Genomic DNA, 20,063 nt, shown 5'->3' on the forward strand with positions numbered 1-20,063 from the left:
TTGCTATAAAAGCATTGCTTTTACATCTCCACTGGTACCAGGTGCTTGCTTCATCAATAACTGCCTCCAATGAAGGGTAATTGGACATTTTGAACAGACATTTCTTGTGTAAATTGACTTTTTGCAAAGTGTGAACACACAGAAAACCTCCACATACAATAGAAAAAAAGTCAAAGGGAAAAAGTTGGCAAGCAGTTAACTTCTAGGTGTAAGAGCTCCTTGAATACATCCGGTTCTCCTCCAGTCAGTTTTATCATTCCGCTTTGAATAGGTCTTTTTTGCAATGAGTTTAGTAAACCAGATTGAAACTACACGACTGCCTTCTGCTTCCACCAACGTGAGTCACTGTGCCGACATACTCCGTAACCGCAAGTAGAGCATGGAGGCCTACACAATCCATTTCTCGGAGTAGATAAACCGGAGGTACGTTTTTTCCTTTTATTTACAAGTTTAGGATGTACAATCTTACATGGGTTACTTGTAGAAAGTCAAAATTCAGAGTTCGCTCTTTCAGTAGAACTGAACATATATTACCATTAGAAAACAAAATAGGAAACAAAAAAAACTGAAAAACGTTTTTCATGTGTACATTCTGAACTCCACAACAATCTGTGAATCTACTCACTGTGCTGTCATGGTGTAGGGCTCACATAGGAGCACCCTCTAATGACATATTAAGGAAAAACAGAACTTAAAGGGGTTGTTCCACAAAACAAGTGCTTGGCCATCTCTGGCAGTCCCATCGAAATGACGAGATGTAGTATGAATGTGTGACCACCACTCAGTTGAATCAGAGACCTTCATGACCCATGTTCTCCTGCTCTGTGGGGGTCCCCGTGGTCAGACCCACACAGATCAGCTATTTTATTCCCCATCCATAGAATAAGGAATATTTTGGTGAGACAAACCCTTTAAAGTTTGAAGCAATTAAGTATTTCTCACAAGTGCAACATGTATTATATGCACTTTACCTGACTTCACCTTGGGAATACTTACTATAGGGCGTGAAAACCAATTTGCAAAAATAAAAAAAAAATAAAATAAAAACATCGGAGATTAATCAACACTAGAATAAGTTGTTCAGAATTCTAGCTCTCATATTTCAGGTTTTTTGGAAAATAAAAGCCCCTACCCAATTGGCTACTATGGGCAAAACCTTCCCCTGCACTAATCTGATAAATCTCCCCCTTAAAAAAAAAAAATTCCCAAGACATATTTGGGGGGTAGGGGCAAGACTTTAATTTTAGGCCTATATAACAAACTCGCCTATCCCGACAGCTCCTTGTCCAGTGCTGCAGCCCCAAGAGAAACAGCGGCCGGTCATGTGCCATTCATTGTGCACATGACTGCTCAGCCGGTCACAGGCTTCAGCGGCCGTGGAAGAATCTCTACTGAAGCCTGTGTCTCAAGTGGTCACGTGCACAATGACCGCCTGCCGCTTCCGCTTGGGCTGCAGCACTGGACAAGGAACCACCAGGATAAGAGAGCATTCAAGGTTTCTTCATATTAAGCTCATTTTACTTTATTTAATGAGTCCTGAAAAACCTCTTTGAATTTTGGAGATTTTAGATGGCAAGTCCTTGTAAGGACTACGGCAGCACCAATGCCCTTGTGCAAGAGCTGCAAGAAAGCAAATGCCCCTCAGGCAAGTATAGGATAGTGGAAGTTTTTGTAGGGGGGGGGGGGGGGTGGAAAAAAAAATTTAAATTTCACCAATTAGAAACAAGCCTGTTCTTTCTGCGATACAAAGTGGCCAATAGAGGAGGGGGGATAAAACTGAGGAACAAAGAATTAAATTAAGAACAATGTTTTGCAGCACCTGCAAAACCAGGATGTCAAGGTGGTCATTTAAAATATAAAGCAAGATAAAAACCAAAAAAGGGGGAAAAAAACCCAAAACAGCTTGAGTCTGCACATGAGCAGTGTTACTAGCCCAATGTCCTTGTCCGTCAGACAGTCCTTACTCAGCAGAGACAACGATGGTGGTTGAGGCTCTTGTGGAAGCTACAACAGTAAATGACCGGGTCAGAAGAGTAACCTTTTTTTGCAAGTAACCCACATATGGTACATTTGTTTTCAACACGAATGCTCTCAGGTGTCCGAGGGGAAGGGAGAAAAGCATCAGCTGGGGCTAAGGAAGTCAGTGACAGCACAACAGCCATTTTTGCAGTTGATGTAAATGTAAAGATTCTAGCAAGAGGAAGATCACTCAAACACTTCATATATATATATTTTTCCTCTTGATCAGAGTGTTCATATACAAGAGCCAGTGTCAACAGTCGCGCCAACTCTGTTCCACTATTGCGGAAACCCTTTTCTCATATTCGCGCTTGTTTTCTTGGTACAGTTGAGCTGCCTGGCTGTTTGCCGGACTGTTTGGATTGGGTTCATCCAGCAGCGACTACAAAAGAGGAGAGAGAAAGCGAAAGGTTACATTGTGCTGTAGCAGGAATATGACCCCACCGCCCCCCATCTAGGTCAGTCGTACCCACCTGTATAGAGGTTAAAATTGAAGATACATCATATGTTGGACTCCAACGATTCTGAAGAATGTCCAGACATATACTGCCATCAGCATATACTGAGTGGGGGAGAAAAAGAAGATGTGTTTATAGAAGCACGTCACATCTGTGAGCAGTATGGGGACAGCAAGTGTGTAAAGGGGACAGCAAGTTCCAAGCTGCTAAATAGAGTGGATATTAAAAAGTCTACACGCCGCTGTTAAATTGCCTGATTTTCGTCATGTGTAAAAAACAAAAAACAAAACACAAACACTCCTTTAATGTGACCCATTATCTGTACAATTCCATTGAAAAACAAATTTTGCGGTTGGAAAAATGTAAAGATACAACCCCCCCGAAAAAAATGTGGTTGCATAAATATGCACACTAGGGTTATGACTAACGTCTTTCAGAAAAATTAATTTTCCTCCTGTTGCATTTCGTGAACTTTTGCCCATATGTTAGTTTTCTGGTGTCATTTTCTTTTGGTCATGTAACCCCCCCCCCCCCCCCCCCCCGCACCCAATATTTCATTTTTGCCTTATATACGGCAAACAAATAGGAGTTTATAAGTTGTAAGACGTAAGAAAGAAGCCTATCCACTAGGAAAGGGTTAATGCAAGCTTGAATATATTCCTTTTCATCTTCAGCGTTTTAGTCGAGGCCTGAAGGTTTGATATTTGAGACCGTTCATAAATCTGTGCGGTCGGCTGAAGGCGGTGCAGCCGTGGACAGACGGCCTTAATGATTTACGTATTCTAATGGATTTCTACAAACGGGTCAAATTGAAGGTGGAAATAAATCTGACATGACAGAAACATGGCCTTGTATCAGCTGTGTGGATCTAAACATGGCCTTGTATCAGCTGTGTGGATCTAAACATGGCCTTGTATCAGCTGTGTGTGGACTTTAGATCCACTGTACAAGTGTAAAAGTTATATTAAACATATCCTGAAAATGGACTCGTCTCCTTTCATTCAAAGTAGTAACAAAGTACACCGCTGGCCTTACGAAATCCAGCAGGGAATCCGCACCATGGTGGCTTGGTACCATGTACCAACATCTATAGGCCGGAATGACTGAGGTCATCTAGGGTATAGCGCACCCCGGTGGTCAGTGTCACACTGGGGCAGTTTAAGCATTCTGTGTATACATGGTCAGCTTCAGAAACCCAAATGTATCAAGCTGAAGAGATAAGCCCAGTGGGATACTTACCATTCGGGTGAAACATCTTTGATACAAAGCGAACTGTAGGTGGTTTATTTGGATATTCTTCTGTGAATTCTATTGTGAGTTTAAATGTTCCTATAAAAAGCAGAAACGGTCGTTATAATGTGCTTCTAACGACGACGTCTATACATATCAGCACTGGACAAGGCCACCGAGGCAGCTAGAACCCTCCAGACAACCTTGTGAGACCCGTTTTCTCCATTTATTACAGAAGCGGTCAGATGTGCTCATTAACCTTTACATGACCGACACCTTCCTGCGAGGACGGGGCGGCAGGTTACACACCCAGACAAAGCCAAATAGTCGGAGAAATCCTGGCGGAGGGTCCTGCTTGTAATGAACACTAGTGCTGGCTTCACACTGGGCGGATTTGCCGCGGAAATTCCATCGTGACAAATCTGCCTGCGGCCGCTAATCCCGGGATTACCCAGCCACGTGGACGAGATTTCTCAGAAATCTCATCCACACAGGACGGCAAATCCACCGCAGCAAAGCTGACAGAAGCCGGCGCTGCGGATTCACTGGCCGCAGCATGTTCATTTTTGTCTTCCGCTGCGGCCGCGCTCTCCTCTATGGGAGCGCCAGCTGCAGCGGAAGAGCCTGCGGCTAGGCCGCTTTAAAACCTGCGGCTAAGTGCAGCGGGTTTTGAAGCAGTGGATTCCCGGCGGAAATCTCAGTTTTTCGCTGCGGCCAAAACCACGAGACTTCCGCCTGGAATCCCCCCAATGTGAACCCAGCCTTAATGATCACTAACCTCTCAAACTACTGTTGCTGATGTGGACAGTGTGATAAAGGAAATTACACTTTTGCCATTTACCTGAAATGACATTTTTCGGGGCTGAAAAATTCCTCTAAAGTGCTGACCACTAGGGGTCTCCCTTCGCCCCAACTTGCTCTCCACTGCCTGTTGTCAAGTGATGCTTCTGTTAGGGCTTATTTACATGGACAAATTTAAACAGTTTGAAACTGACAGCTCGGACCCCTTAAAGTCAATGTGTGTATTCATGGGAAATAAATGGGAATGCACATAGAAAAAAAACGACTAGGAATTGTAGAGCAAAGAACATGTGATTGCACGTGCGTGAGAAACGTGTTATCACACGGAAACGTTTGTCATCAATGAAGGAAAAAAAATAAAATACTTCCTATTCTTGAGTCTGCAGAATTGGAAGTATGGGAGGGTCGAGGCATCCTGCTCGTTGAATATAATTATAATATACATACATATACACACACTCTTAGGCTGGGTTCACACGGGGCGGTTTGCCGCGGAAATTCCGTGCGGAATTTCGCCGCTGCAAATCCACATGCGGCCACTAATCCCGGGATTAACCAGCCACTCTCAGAAATCTCGTCCACACGGGACGGCAAATCTGCTGCGGCTAAGACGGCAGAAGCCGCTACTGCGGCGCAGATTTGCCGGCCGCAGCATGTTCATTTTTTTTATTTATGCTGCGGCCACGCTCTCCTCTATAGGAACGCCGGCCGCAGCGGAAGAGCAGAGCGGCCGGGCCGCTTCAAAGCCGCCGTGGGTTTTGCAGCGGCGCTTCTCCCGGCGGAAATGTCACGGGTTTTCGCTGCGGCCAAACCGCGGCATTTGTCGGGAATCCGCCCCGTATGACTGTGGCCTTACGGCCTGTTAGTGATTTGCTATTTATTTACATCTCCACTGCTCAGTACTACCATACACTGTGCTACATGATGTTTGTTCTTTGCACACAGTGTACACAACACAGCAGGCAGCTAGGCTCCTGCAAGAGAAGTGAGAATCAGATATACACCCTGCAGAGGAAAACCATGCAGGATACAAGTAATAAAGGCCAGATAGTGTTCTTCCTCATGTATACACAGCAGCTTATTCTAAAAAGTCATTTGAAAAGTTAGACAAGCTTTAAATCCCCACAGCCACTTTAGAGCATATATGCAACTATAATGGTAACCGCCATCCACTATGGAAGCAACTTCACCCATTACAGGAGGAAACAGATTCCCTGAAGATGCCATCAGACGACAAGTGGTGACATATCCCAATAGCCCTTCTGCTGACATGACACATACAACCACTCATTTACTTAGCATCTCCAGCCGGCATCCTAGGTGTGCACACTATTACTCACAGCCATTCTATGGCTGCCAGCACCATCCCACTACTAGGAGCTCAGACTTAGGGCATTTGTGTAGCGGTCAGGCATACAAAGTAGTAATTTAGGATAATATGATTCCAGCTCTGCAGCGACGCTGGAACACAATACGTTTTCGCAGAGCGCTGAGGACGTGAATTCACCCCCCAGCGATTGCAGTGGAGAAGAACATGGACTGTCCATCCAGTGCAGTTTATGTGACGGCAGCCTTCCATCCGAAAGGCTGCGGGACCCCAATATGGCATATGAATTGGGTGCTCTTGACCAGACGACCCTTAATAATGGTCAATTCTGAAGAACACAAGAATTTTAATTTTTGCAGCACTGAACTGCTACATCGCCGTGATTAAATATCCCCTTCCATACAATAAGAAGGGAGATTTATCAGATTACAGAGAATTTAGTCTAATATATGAAAAACATTTATATAGATAACACAAACTGAGAGCGGACCGAAGGAACAAGCATGTAAATCCCAGCGAGGCCGGGTCCACATCGGCGTATGATTACCGCACATCACACAGGCTCTGTACACCCATGTGATGCATGTAGCTTGCAGGCAATCAATTACATTGTCTTCCGCATCTCGATCACATTAGTGTCAGAATTGTGTAACATGCAAGCGCCAAAAAGAATGCAGTACGTCTTATTTTGCTGTGTCTGTAGGCGAGATAGAGCCCAGTGTTCTCTATGGGTGCATATATACGCATGCCCATATGCAGTCAAGGGAATATAAACAACCAAAAAAAAACCAGCATGTGTGAGATATGCCATCTGTGGCAGTGCGTCGGGTCACCGCCAGCTCCGAAGCTCTAAAACACTGCGTAACCCACACAGCATCTCACACTTAGGCTGTGCGCGCCCGGCCTGCGCTGTGCCATCATTTTAAAGGTTAGTTGGCCAGTCTAAAGCTACCCCATTGGTCAATAAAAAAAAAAATTTAAAAAAAAAGTTTCATCAATAGTTGTCTAGGTAAAGGCATTCACTGACTGGACTACTAACCCTTTCCAATCCAATGTCAGGCCTGCCCTGGCATCATCATTTTCCTCCACAGCTCCAATTTAGTGACAGGTCCGTCACTGCAGCGCAGGAGTGCATCTGCACCAGACTGTCAGGCACATCGGGTGCAGATGCACTCCTGCAGCGGTGCTCATCGAGGACCCCGGAGAAGGCAAAAAGGGTTTAACCCTTTCTGCCTTCTCCTTTACACATTACATAGCGCTCAGTTAGCGCTATGTAATGCACGGAGATTCCGGCCGTTGATCATGTGACCGCCGGTGTCACCTGACCCCCAGCTGTCACATGAACGCCGAGTCGAGAGGCTGAAGGGAGAATGCGTAAGTATTACCTCCACATGATCGCCGAGCCGGGTATTACTTCCACATTCCCCCCACGGTGCGGTGACCACCTACACCCCCCTGAACTCTGTCAGATCAGGAGGGTGAAGGGAGAATTTATTTTTTTCCCATCCATTCTCCCCAGCTCCAATTTATTTGGAGCTGGGAAGAATGGATGAGAAAAAAAAAATGGATTGGAAAGGGTTAAAATCTAACTTCTATAAAAAAAAGGACCAGACAAACACCTTAAATTCTCATAATGAAAGCTTTTTAGTTCAATTTTTAAACCATTCCTACTCATTTTATTTGAAGTCAGGAGGAAAAGCCATTCCACAAATCCTAACAAACCTTCCCTATAGATGTGGAAGGGGTATATTAATTCGATCTAAATCATGTATCACAAACTTTTGCTGATGGGCATTGATTTAGATCCAAGTAATCTACCCCGTCCACATCTATAAGGAAGGTTTGTTAGGAGGAAAAGTCGTTCCACAAGTCCTGACTGCAAATAAAACAGATAGGAGTAGGAATGGCTTCAAAAATGAACCAGACATCCTTCATTATGAGAATTGTATGGTGTTTGTTTGTTTTTTCTCATCCTTTATAGAATTTTATACTAATAAAGTTAGACTTCTTCACCGACTGAACTATTAACACCTGAGTCCCTTCGGACTATTTTTGTTCTATGTACACGCAGGACCCGATAGAGTATTAAGTGAGTAATCATTGTTTGGAACGATGTCTGTGGATGACGACCGGTTGCACCCGACATGAAGCCTTCCTTAAACACTTCCTTCCAGATCAGCAGCTTACAATTACTTATAATTACACAGCACAGAACTATTTGTACACCGCCTGACCGGTTCCTCTACGTGGCTACATAAATGCCTGACATACCCAAGCTGTAGTCATTACTAGAGAGAACATAACCTGCTGGGGGAGCGACAAGAAGTAGTCGTCCAATCCAAGGCTGCAATCAGACGGTGCTACAGTGATCGGCCGGGGTGTTAGATGGCGGGCACTTCTACCCACACCGCCTGCATACAACCCAATTAGTGGCCCCCTGTATGACCCCGCAGCACATGATCATAGTCAGCGGGCACATCACTCCTTTCGTTTCTCCACCTGCTCTGAAGGATCGCTGTGATCAACAACCCATTCTATTAACCCGTGCCAGAATGTACACCTACATCTGATGAAAGGTGGACAAATGTGCCCCATTACAAAGGGGATGTCCGAGGGTGCGCTCACACGTGATATCTGACAGACTGCCATATGGTCAGATAGCGTGCATCAAAAGAACACATTGTGTTTATTGACCGAGCTATTCTAAATAAGACTAAATCTCTGCACATTCTATTTTTGGGCAATTCTGAAACAGAATCCGCTATTTCCTATGCCAGGGGAGGGAGCGCCTTTCCCTTTTCCAGCGTTTTTCACAATGCAAGGTCCATAAAGACGCTGCTTAGTGCCACGCTGTCTACGCTGTCTTTTTCCCGGAGATGTTAAACAGCCCTTATGTAGTTGGGGGGTCATCCGCACATCACTTGGAGAAAGCACAGCCGAGGGAAGGAGGCGCAGAACGTTCCTAGTGCGGCCGCCGCTGCTTTCACGTAATTGGAAGGGGTCACAATGGTCAGAAACGCCATCAATGTTTAATGAGACAAAATCCTTAAACGCTGGCTAAGTGAAGAGCAGAACAGATCGCGGTGTTACAGCGCAGAAGATCCTCCACAAGAACTGCACGTACGGGCCATTACCCACAATGCATTAGGGACGGACTCATTCTAACTATAGTCGAAAACGCTGACAATCCTGTAACCATCAACCCATAATAAGGAAAGTCTATAGTCGTTCCTTGACCAGATTGGTGACAAGGTCTGCAGTCAGCCATCATTATGGATGTTCTATGTAGAATACTACAGATAGGAAGAACCAGTGGAGCTCTGGAGAATAAGACGGGTACGCTGGTGTATAATACACAGGCACTAGCAGAGTTACCCGGCCCCAGACACGGCCACTTCATGGAACTGTTAAAAACTTCATTTGCCATGGATATGAAGCAATGTAATAGAGTCCGCTCACAGCGAGTAAAGAAAGGATAGCCGGGCTGTTGTGCGCAGAAATCTGATGTCCCAAAGATTGTAATTAAAGGGGCTGCCTGGTTATTGGACAACTCCGCTTCAATAGGATGCCCTGGTCTAAAATAAAAAGTGAATTCTACCAACCCCTCCACATGCACTGGGATCCAGTGCTGCAGCCCCGCTGTGGTCTCCATGATTGCCATGACAGGTTACAAGATATCAGGCGACCCGATTTCCTGCGACGTCGGTTAGAACCCTCACGAGGGCCACAGTGGGGCCGCAACGCTCCCGGAGAGGGAAGTATACTTCAATTTTAATATAGGCAGTCATACTGAAGCCAGGTTGTTCAACTGGACAATCCCTTCAGCATTCACATTTTATTTTTTTGCGAATATGTTGAGAACGATCGGTCCTAAAGAACCGAAACCCTCTAAAGCACTAGATAGGGCATACATTATACATACATACAGGGACTGTGCGATTTCGGCAAAAAGTTGAAATCTCAACTTATGCCAAATAAACTGATAAAATAGCCATATGGGCCGTGTTTTTGTAAGACCAATTCTACTTTTGAATGGCACCACCTTGGGATACATCGTTTTTTCCCCTCCCATAACAAAATGTCATTCACTAGAGTGTAAATGACTTGTCAGTATTCTGCTGAACACCATACACTTAGGCTGGGTTCACACAGGGCGGATTTGCCGCAGCTTTGCCGCGCCGCAAATCCGCCCGCGGCCGCTAATCTCGGGATTAGCCAGCCATGTGGACGAGATTTCTCAGAAATCTCGTCCACACGGGACGGGCAATCCGCTGCGGTAAGTCCGCCTGAAACCGCAGCCGCGGTTTCAGAAGATGCAGCATGTCTATTTACTTTTTTTTTTTGTTTATTTTCGCCGGCCGCAACGGAAAAGAGCGGCCGGGCCGCTTCAAAGCCGCGGCGGTTCTCCCGGCGGAAATCTCGTTTTTTGCTGCAGCCTAACCGCGAGATTTCCGACGGGAATACGCCCCATGTGAACCCAGCCTTATAATTTCTCATTTCACTACTTTTCCACAACAAAAACAGTAAAAGAAAATATATATTGTATTTGCATTGCTGCATTTCAAAATCCATAAGACTTCTGCCACCGCTGCGCGTGTTTGTTTCTTTTTATTTTAATGTAGCAGGAGTTGTAGTTTCCATTGATACCATTTTATCGTGACTTTTTGACTACTCTATTTACTCGAGTATAAGCCTAGTTTTTCAGCACATTTTTTGGTGCTGAAAAAGTCCCCTTCGGCTAATACTCGAGTCTGGGAAGGCTTAAAAAAAACAAAAAAATTTAAATAAATAAAAAACCTCCATACTCCCCCCTTCCAGCTGGCGTCTGTCTCCAGCAGCGGTGCGGCAGGCTGCTTGAATTCTCTCCATTGTTATCCCCTGCTATCCTCTTTGCTCGGCTCTGTCATCCCCTGCCGTCAGCGCCGTGTAAGTAGGAGCTGTGATTGGATTGAGCGCCGGCCAATCGCAGCTGGTGCTCGATTATTCACAGCCAATCCAGCTGCTTTAGAATTTTCCCTCCTCGGCTTTCAAATCCCCTGCCGTCAGTGCTGTGTAAGTAAGCGCTGTGATTGGATCGGGCGCTAGCTGTGATTGGTTGGCGTTCAATCCAATCACAGCGCTTACTAACACAGCACTGACAGAGCCAAGCAGAGGACGGCGGGGGATAACAGCAGGGAGGATTCAAGCAGCTTGTCGCACACACAGATGCCGGCTGGGAGAGTATGGAGTCTTTTTTTACCTAGTATATACTCTAGTATAGCTCGGCTTATACGTGAGTCAATAAGTTTTCCCAGTTTCTTGTGGGGACACTTATTGTTTCGGCTTATACTCGAGTATATACGCTGTGTTTGGTTTTGGAGGCGACTAAACGAAAAATTGCAGTTCTGGCATAGTTTTCAAATGTTTTCCTCACCTTGTAGGATAATGGCCAATGTTTCTATACTGCGGGATATTACAAATGTGGACATATCTAGCAGTGACAGATCTATCTTTTTTTTTTTTTTAAACATGAAGACATTTTGTAGGATTTCACTCAGCCCATGTTTTTTCTATGCTAAGATTAAAGACAAGTAATAAAGGGTTAACAGTACGGAAAAAAAAGGTTGCTTGAAGTGCTGTTCCTATGAGCAAATGAAAATTGAACATAAGCTGTAATGGGTTAATACCAGGCGTAAAATACTCACAACCCATCACTGCAGCCACTAAAAGGTTAACAAACTGACACCCTTCCTTGGAGCATCAGATGTTAGAATGTAAGGGGTTAACGTGCCGACCTGTACTGCCCGGATTAACCTCGTGACCCAGCAGACTATCCAGCCATTGTACATCAGTCTAGAGTCCCTCTACCTCCTCACCTCTCCCCATGGGAGACACAGCTTGAAGTATTCCCACTACAGCAGCCATCCTTGTAGGTAGCTACAGAGCGATGACAACCGCGGGAGGCTGACCTAGCTGCAGACGCTCGGAGCCGCCACCTGCAGAGCGGTGGCAGAGGAGAGTTTCAGCAGATCCGCGATGGATGGTGAAGACTAAACCCAGTCACAGGGCTGCTAGAGAGGCCAAGCATGTCCTCCAACAGTCAGTAGTTAGCCGACAGCGTCCTCACCCTACTGCGGCGGGGCAGCAGGGGTTCTGCTTTATGCGGCACTGCGCCCCCCATTTAATAAAACAATCGAATTTAATGATTCAACATAAAAACTGAATTGGGGGGCAGTAAATTGCATCACCGAGCCCTAACATCTAAAGCTTTATACAGATATACAAGTGGAGACAATCGTTAGCGCTGCATTCACTTACCATCTTCAAATGGCGTTCCTTCTGGTCTGTAGAGAAGAAGAAGAAAAATTAGATTAGATCTTATTTATTTTTTTATTTATTACATAGTAAACAGGGAAAGCTGCAGTTTAGAATTTTTTTTTTCCTCCTCACTTTATTTTCGTCCCACTAGGGGACTTTATTATTAGCATCTAGAGATGAGTGAGCATACTCGCTAAGGCTAACTACTCAAGCGAGTAGTGCCTTAGTTGAGTATCTGCCCGCTCGTCTAAAGAGTCGGTTGCTGGCCGTGGGCGGGGAGGGGAGATCCCTCTCCCCTCTGCTCACCATCGCCACTCACCTGTCACCCGCGCCGGCAGCCGAATCTTTAGACATGAGTGGGGAGATACTCGGCTAAGGCACTACTCACTCGCTCAAGTAGTTCGCCTTAGCGAGTATACTCGCTCATCTCTAATAGCATCTCTTCTCATTCTTCTAACACTACTATATATCAATATAGAAGAGTATTAGACAGCCAATGAGCTCAGCCAGAGGCCACCATAGCTGGCAGACCTAAAGGTTATAGTCACCCTCCAGGTGCCCTAGCAACCCATTGGTGCCCCGCAATCACAGCCCCCCTCCCTCCGTCAGCCTTTTACACACAGCGGTTGCACTGACCGTGACATGTAAAGGGTTAAACACCGCCAAGGATATTTTTCCGGTCCCTGATGTTAGAGCAGGTACCCGGCTGTCATCCGACACCAGAGCACCCACTCCCCCTGGGCATGGGAGACCCGCGCCAGGCTTCTAATGCAGCGCTTTAGAATAAAGCCCCTTAACAGCTGCCATCAAAAGACACATGGGCAACTGTTAAGGGGTTAAAGGGACTAGAGCAACATTTTTATGAACGTAAACCAGAGAAACATTTTCATTTTTTCTAGTATTTTTATTTTCTGAGTGTAGAATGTTTTATTCTGTCTGTCCAGGACTGTGGGGACGGCCATTTTTCCTGAGATACAAACAGCATTTAGTGATTTGCTTTACAGCAGCTTCATGGGCCATTCACACAGCAGACAGGAGGGGACCCATTGATGTGTATGGGAGACTGTTCTAGACATGCTCTATGACCGAAGCAGAGGTCCTTGCGCAGGGAGGGGGAGGAGGCAGTCACAGCTGATCACCTATTGTGAATGGGGGTTATCTACATACAGGTGTCACCTCAGTGTAATCCTGCCTGTGATGTCAGCGAGATGACTGCTGCAAAGCTTTCTCTACAGATCAGGAAGGGACAGACTAGTATGAGCTCTGCGGTCAGTGTGAAAAATGTTGAATTTTAGTATTTAAAAATATAGATTTCCACCCGCTGCGGAGAAGCAGTTGCCGCCAAACCGCACTGAAGCCAACATGCCGTGCGGATTTCAAAGCCGCGGCATGTCAATTGTATCGCTGTTTCCGCGGTGGCCTCTCTATGAGGAGAGAAGGCCCCAGCGGAATACAGGCAGCGAAGGCGCTTCGAAACCGGAAGGCACAGGTTTTGAAGCAGCATTTCTGCCGCGGAAATCTTGCGGTATTTCCGCGCAGTCCCACTGTGATCTGTATGCGAGTGACCGCAGCCTAAAAGGGTTTTTTTTTCCTCCCCCCATACAAAGTGCTTAAGAGGCCTAAAGGATTTCCACAGGTTTGAAAAAGAAAAATCACTCCGGAACGGAGAGGTCCCAGTCTAACAAAAAATAAATAGGATGAACTTAAAGCGTCCCTCCGGCCTGGACAAACAAAGATGGCCGTGCCACTTCTACCTGGTACACTAATATGCATCGGTACAAGGGCCTCTTCACACGGACGTATTTGCGCAGGCAATATGCAGAGAGCAGAGCCTAGTCATTTCAATGGTTTCGTTCTCATTATCCTTTTTGGCACGCATGAAAACAAAAGCGGCATGCTCTATTTTTGAGCGCATTTTCCCACCAACCGCCCCATAGAAGTCTACAGGAGGAGTGCAAATAGGCACCCAGCGTGCGTCCAAACACACAACACACTGTGCAATTCTGCAAAAAGCTAGCACATCTGGCCCTCACGTGTAAGAGCAGCGCTACGTGCGTAAACCGTACAGTACTCCACGCCGATACGGACGCAAATCTACGTCATCCAACCTCGTTCACTGCACAAATACGCCGCACTGAGGTGAGCATATTTGCGCATATGCTTGCGTGAAGCCTCCCTGAAGGCACGCTTACACAGTAGAAAACCCCGCAGCCCTCCCAAATCCAAAACAGAGGCAAAAAACGCCTGCATGCCCCTCACCTAACAAGCCTTCGCGCCATCAGCGGATTGACTCCTGTTTTGAATGTGGAAATGCTGCAGTTTTATACTGGGGAAAGTCCATTAGATTTCAATGTTTAAAGTAACCCCAAGGGGTCCTGACACGGACGGATCTGCGTGTGAATAGAACCCATAGACCCGGGGTTCGCTCACATGCACGGATTGTGTGTGTGCAAAGAAAAAAATAATAATAAAGGAACCGAACACGCTCCATCTTTCTGTGCACCCAAGGCCCCGTAGAGGTCGATGAGGGGCGCGCAAGGAGATTTGTGAAGAAATGCTTCATTCTGCTGGAGAAAGAACACATCTGGAACTAATTAGCCATTTCAATCAGTGCGTCTTGTTCGCCGCATGCAGACGTGCGCCTTGTGGGCTTAAAGGTACAGTAAAACACGCCGATACGCGTGCAAAAAAGGATCATAGCGCAAAAAAGTTGCACTAAGCACACACGCTTATGACCGCGTGAAGCCCGCCCAAGACACCCCATGCTGATCTAATGGACCTGCACTGCTTATGGGGGCACCGCTGGTCCACCAAAGCGTACAACTGATGCATGCTACACCGTGCCATCAAGTGGTCAGAGAAGCAGGGCCGCCATCTTTGTTTGTTCAGGCCCAGAGGGGCGCCTGACGAATGATTACCTTGTGAGCCTTCAAGCCACCAGACCTCTCCCATTCATAAGGATATATTGTGGAGGTACGTCATGGGACCTACTAAAAGCAGCCTGGATATCTACTAATATATCAGCACTAGACGCCAATATAAGGAATGCTGCTCTCATATCGATGGATTACATGCCATTTGCCTTAACTGTTTTTTTTCTGGAAAACCCATCTAAAGTTTTTCTTGGGGGTGGGATGGGCACAAGCGGGGCACGCTGCCAACTAAACATAATGAATGATCCAAGTTTCATATGGTTCTGTATTTGGGAGCCTTTTTTGTGTGTCATCTGCTTGGCGGTGCTGAATACATTCAGGCTGTTGCCTAGAAACAAGTGCCAGAGAAAATATTCTCCGCACATCACCCACCACCATGGCGTAATAATAATGTACTATTAGGGACCTTTCACACGGGACAGAATATCCCGCAACAGCATTGCAGACAACGCAGCGCACTCAGCGTGCCGTCACCAGTGCTGCCGGATGTAACCTGGTAACCAGTCAGAAAGATGGCGGGCCGGTAACTCCATCTACCAACTGACTCCAGAAGAGCCCGTCAGCAAGCAGGCATCAGACTCGGGGTTTTCTGGCCGATTGTTTGAACGAGTGTTTGAACGAGTGACGTCATCACCAGGTCGTTCAGATTCGCTGAACAAGTCATGGAGAACGACTGCTGTGTGAGGCCGTCTGTACACGGCCAGGTCGGATTCTGCATATTGGAGCTCCCAGCGGGATCCGACCCAGTAAACAGCCGGCATCCACACATACCTGTCATTTCTTTTTTTCTGTACTGCGGTTTTTATTTATTTTTTACTCTGCTTTTCCGCGACCTTTCTGCAATGTCAATTCTGGAAGGGCCGCGGGTTGGACGGCTTCAATGGGAGTCGTCCGCGTAGAATTCACGTAAAGATAAAATATGCTGCGAATGTTCCCCTGCGAGCAGAAAAATCGTGATTTCATGTGCAGGAAAAAGCGTTTTTTCATAGCATGTCTGTGGGCGGTATTTGCTGCAGAATTTGGTGTGCCCGGAGGGGGCAGAGAAGACCCGTGATTCTCCCTAATCTAAGGAGGGGGACAAGTCTTTGCTGACGTTATCAGCCCCGCTATCAGTCAGTGTAGATTTGCTCTGACTGTCACATATGGGTTTTTACCCAGAAAAGAAGTGCAACAAGAAGGACTTGGTCATCTAAATCACTCCTCTACATTGTTTACCACCCGCAGATGCTGCAGTCATTGTTGGCCATCACATCAAAAGGTGGGTTTATTTGTTGGTTTATTTTTAAAACAGGGAAAAAAAAAAAAAAAAGTTTCCCTTCTGTCACGGCGCCCCCCGCAGAAGCCCCATACTCACCCCTTTCCAGATCCACCGTGTGCGTCCCGCCTGCCGAGCCAGCGTGCATGCGCAGTACAGCGTGACGATGCGGCTGGCGGTGGGCACGGACGTGTAGTCATGTGATACTTTCACTGTGCTCACAGCGGGAGTATAGCATGACTGCCGGCTTCCAATGACTAACGGAAGCCGGCCTCGCGTTTTTTCCGCGTCAGTTAGAACGTGCCGCGGTTTCTTTCACACTGTAGAATTCCAAAGCGTCAACATTGAGCTATTAGATTCAACAGAGCCTGATAGCTGCGGCAGAACGCCGTGGACTTCCGGCAGAAATCTGGCTATGGGCATTAGCCCTTAGATATTGAAAAGGGGGGGGGGGAAAAAACCCCCACATAATTGCCATCGCCACATCACTACATTTTTTTTTTTCATTTGGCAAGCATGAGAAATTCAATTAAAAATAAAAACCAATCCAAACAGCGGCGTTCTGATCCAGCCTGCACTAAAAATAAAAAAATACCTCAAAATGGTACCAATAAAAACCACAAGTCGTCCCACAAAAAACAGGCCGGGTCCGGCTCGGTCATGGAATGCGCTGCCACACAAAGTTTGAGAGAAACCAAGCGTCTACGTAGCGCAAAACTGGTAAATCCTCTCTGAATGTGGGGTAGTCGTAATTCCATCACCGGCGTTGGGGTCACTTCAGGGGTTCCATCTCTCTGCTCTGTTTTTGGAGGAAAGAAACTGAAATACAAAAACTGGGAAAAAAAAAAAAGGCACCCGTTCCACCGCCTGTAAAGGGGTGTGAAAGAAATAAGCCGTCCGTTTCCTCCCTCGCTGCAGAGATCAACGGAGAAAAAAAAAAAAATCTGCCGCTTCAGCTTCTCTCCTCCAAAAACAGAGCAGACGGAAACCCCGAAGGCCCAAAACACAGGGGTGACGGCGGCCCGACAGAACGCGTAGACCGCACCGCGAGCACCGGGAAACTAAGGCACTAAGTGGACTGCTTTTCCTTTTCATTACCCCCCCCCCCCTCCCCAAGCAAAAAAACAAACAAAACAAGTTATTTAATACGTTATTTGTCCCCGAAAACAGGTTTCAATAAAAACTAGACCTCGCCCCGCAGAATACAAGATGTCGCACAGTTAGGCCACTGCAGGGACCAGCGCGGGTCTCACCCTCACCCACAGCTCCGTGATGTGCCAGTCCATGTGCAGAGCCGGGGCGCCGGGAGTGACATTTCTGTTCGGGCTTCCGCACTGAATTAGAACATGTCGCGGTTTGTTTTCCCACGTGTGTTTTCACGCGGACGAATCGCGGCCATCTGCCAAGGATTGCGTTTTCTACGGCTCCTTCCCACGGACGGATTTTCCACGCGTAATACGCAGCGGAAATAAGCTGCGTTGCCCACAGCTATTAGGTTCTATTGAACCTTATAGCACAATGCCACCACGGAATTCCGCACCGTGAAATCTCCCGTCCTCACCCGCGGCATGCTCTATTTACCACCGGTGTACGCGCTGACGGCTTCCATTGCAGTCAAAAGAAGCCGTCCGTCACGCTATCTTCCGCTGTAGCACGTGACGCTGTGGACGTGTCATATGACGTGGCCGGCACGTCACATGACCCTGCGGCGCGTCACACGCTCTATTGCGCATGCGCGCCAAAGCGTCATGCGGGACGTAGGACGCCGGAAGTATTGGGGTCTCTGGGGGGCGGGCGCCGTGACAGGCTCCGCCGCGGAATTCTGCGGCGGAGCCTGTCTCGGCCGTGTGAAGCCGGCCTAACGCAATCCTATGGCAGCTTCCACGGGGCCAAAATTCTGCGGGAAATCCCTCCTCGGAATTCCCACCCGTGTGCAGCGGGCCGTACAGCGACGGGAAAAATAAGTCATTACCACCGGAACACAAAAGGGGAAGGATTTACTGGTTCTCAAAATCAGTTCTGTTACCGCGGGGTTAAAGATGCGCCAAAGGCAGAAGAGTTCTAGAACAGACGGACATTCAAAATCTACAACTTTAAAAAAAAAAAAAAAAAAGTGACATTCAGGTGTTTGCAGTTGCGGTAACCGCTGGGGGTTGGCGAGGCTGTACCGGAAGGTCCAGCTTTCCCCTCGCTCCCCCCTGACACGGCTGGGCATCCAACGCTAGTGCGCCGCCCGCCTCAGTCCCGGCTGGTCTACTTCTCGTCGCCCGGCGGGCGCAATACAGATTTTTTTTTCAGCGCGGACGGTCAGCGGTCAGACGGCTCCTACTGACATCGATGGAAGCCGACCGCGCAGATTCCGCGGCACGCTGCGATTTTTGCTTTCCGCACGTTCTGAGGGAGAACCCATCCCCCGTAGCGCACTACGCACGCTATTTTCCGCAGTGCGAACGCAGACACCCAGCCTCTTACACAGGATGACCTGCGAGGCGCAGAACCCCAACCGGACGTCCCAGGGATGATCGCTCCGATACTTTGGCGCAGGAACGATCATCGCGCCATGAATGAAGGCGGAGCCGGCCGCGGATCGTTCCATCCTCCAGTCACAGGAAGCGCTACGTTTTTTCTGTACGCAGACGCTGAACACCGAACAACAGGAGAACAAGTTGTTGCTCATCGTTCAGCCGGGGTGTGCCTTTACACTGAACACCGATCGCTCCAAAGCTGAGTGGAAAGCAGGCGGACCCCATTATAGTCCGCGGGGGCTGTCCGCTTGCGTTCCCCTTTCTCACTGGACGGAAGGGGAAACCGGAACCCCAACGCAGATGTGAAAGCGCCCAACCGCTACGATCCGCCAGGATCGACACACTGAAGAGCTGCAGGGACCGCCTGGCGGACAGCCGCAGTACTCGGGGTCACCAGCAGGGCGGCAGCACATCCTTACCCGAATATTACAGCATTCCACACCATGATGTTGTTCTCCGAGGGGGCGCCGCTCACTCCTGCGGGGGGATCCTCCTGCAGCCTGCGGGACAACAAGCAGCCCGGGTTACATCCGCCTCACTCCTACAGGGAGACGCCATCTTGCAGTCTCCCACTTACCTTTTAAAGTCTCTCATGAGGCGCCGTCTCGCTGGAGTTGACATTTGCCGAAGCTTCCGGAAATAAATAAAACAAGGTTCGGAAAATACCGGGAAGAGGAATCACCGGAGGTCTCCGCCGAACAGCCGCCCCGGAATACCGCGTCCAGCGACACCGAGAGACACGAAGAAAGCGCAGCAAGGCCGGCGGCAGGAGCCTAACCTCTTCCGGGAGCTGCCGACCCTGGCGGAGGGATATAGGAGTGCACAGCGACAGAAAGAAAAACAAGTCCTGCGCTTTGGAGCGAACCATTTTTTATAGGGGTGGTTGGTTTTACATTATTGGCTTCTGAGCATGTTCCAAAGCTTCGGCAGATATATGTGTGTATTAACCCAGTAAAAATATGTTTTTTAGACGAACGTAAAAAAAGATGAAGACTTACGCACGTCGTCAAAAAATAACGCGATATCGGCCGAACAACTATTATTTCCCCTATTATATTTTGGTACGTTCCATATTGTGTCGTCAGGTAAACAGCTGCTCCACCAATATGACGTCATTCGGTACCGCCCATCGAGAATGATTGACGGTTTGTCTCAGGGAAGACATGGCCGTTGTCTAGAGCTTTCTGGTTGATAAAAAAAAAAAAACAAAAGAAAAAA

At 47.5% G+C, this 20,063-nt stretch overlaps 1 protein-coding gene across 1 annotated transcript; it reads right to left on the bottom strand.

The window, feature by feature from the left end:
- Positions 1-424: 424 nt before the first annotated feature.
- UBE2A (ubiquitin conjugating enzyme E2 A) lies at positions 425-19,667 on the bottom strand. The gene is made up of 6 exons (XM_066581754.1): positions 19,423-19,667; positions 19,265-19,345; positions 12,133-12,158; positions 3,717-3,806; positions 2,493-2,581; positions 425-2,401 (listed from the first exon to the last, which is right to left on the bottom strand). Exons 1-6 carry the CDS (start codon positions 19,464-19,466, stop codon positions 2,273-2,275), a joined length of 459 nt encoding a protein of 152 aa, XP_066437851.1. The 5' UTR covers positions 19,467-19,667; the 3' UTR covers positions 425-2,272.
- Positions 19,668-20,063: the final 396 nt, after the last annotated feature.

This window comes from Eleutherodactylus coqui, chromosome 10 (genome assembly GCF_035609145.1).
Source record: "Eleutherodactylus coqui strain aEleCoq1 chromosome 10, aEleCoq1.hap1, whole genome shotgun sequence".
Classification (NCBI taxonomy): Eukaryota; Metazoa; Chordata; class Amphibia; order Anura; family Eleutherodactylidae; genus Eleutherodactylus; species Eleutherodactylus coqui.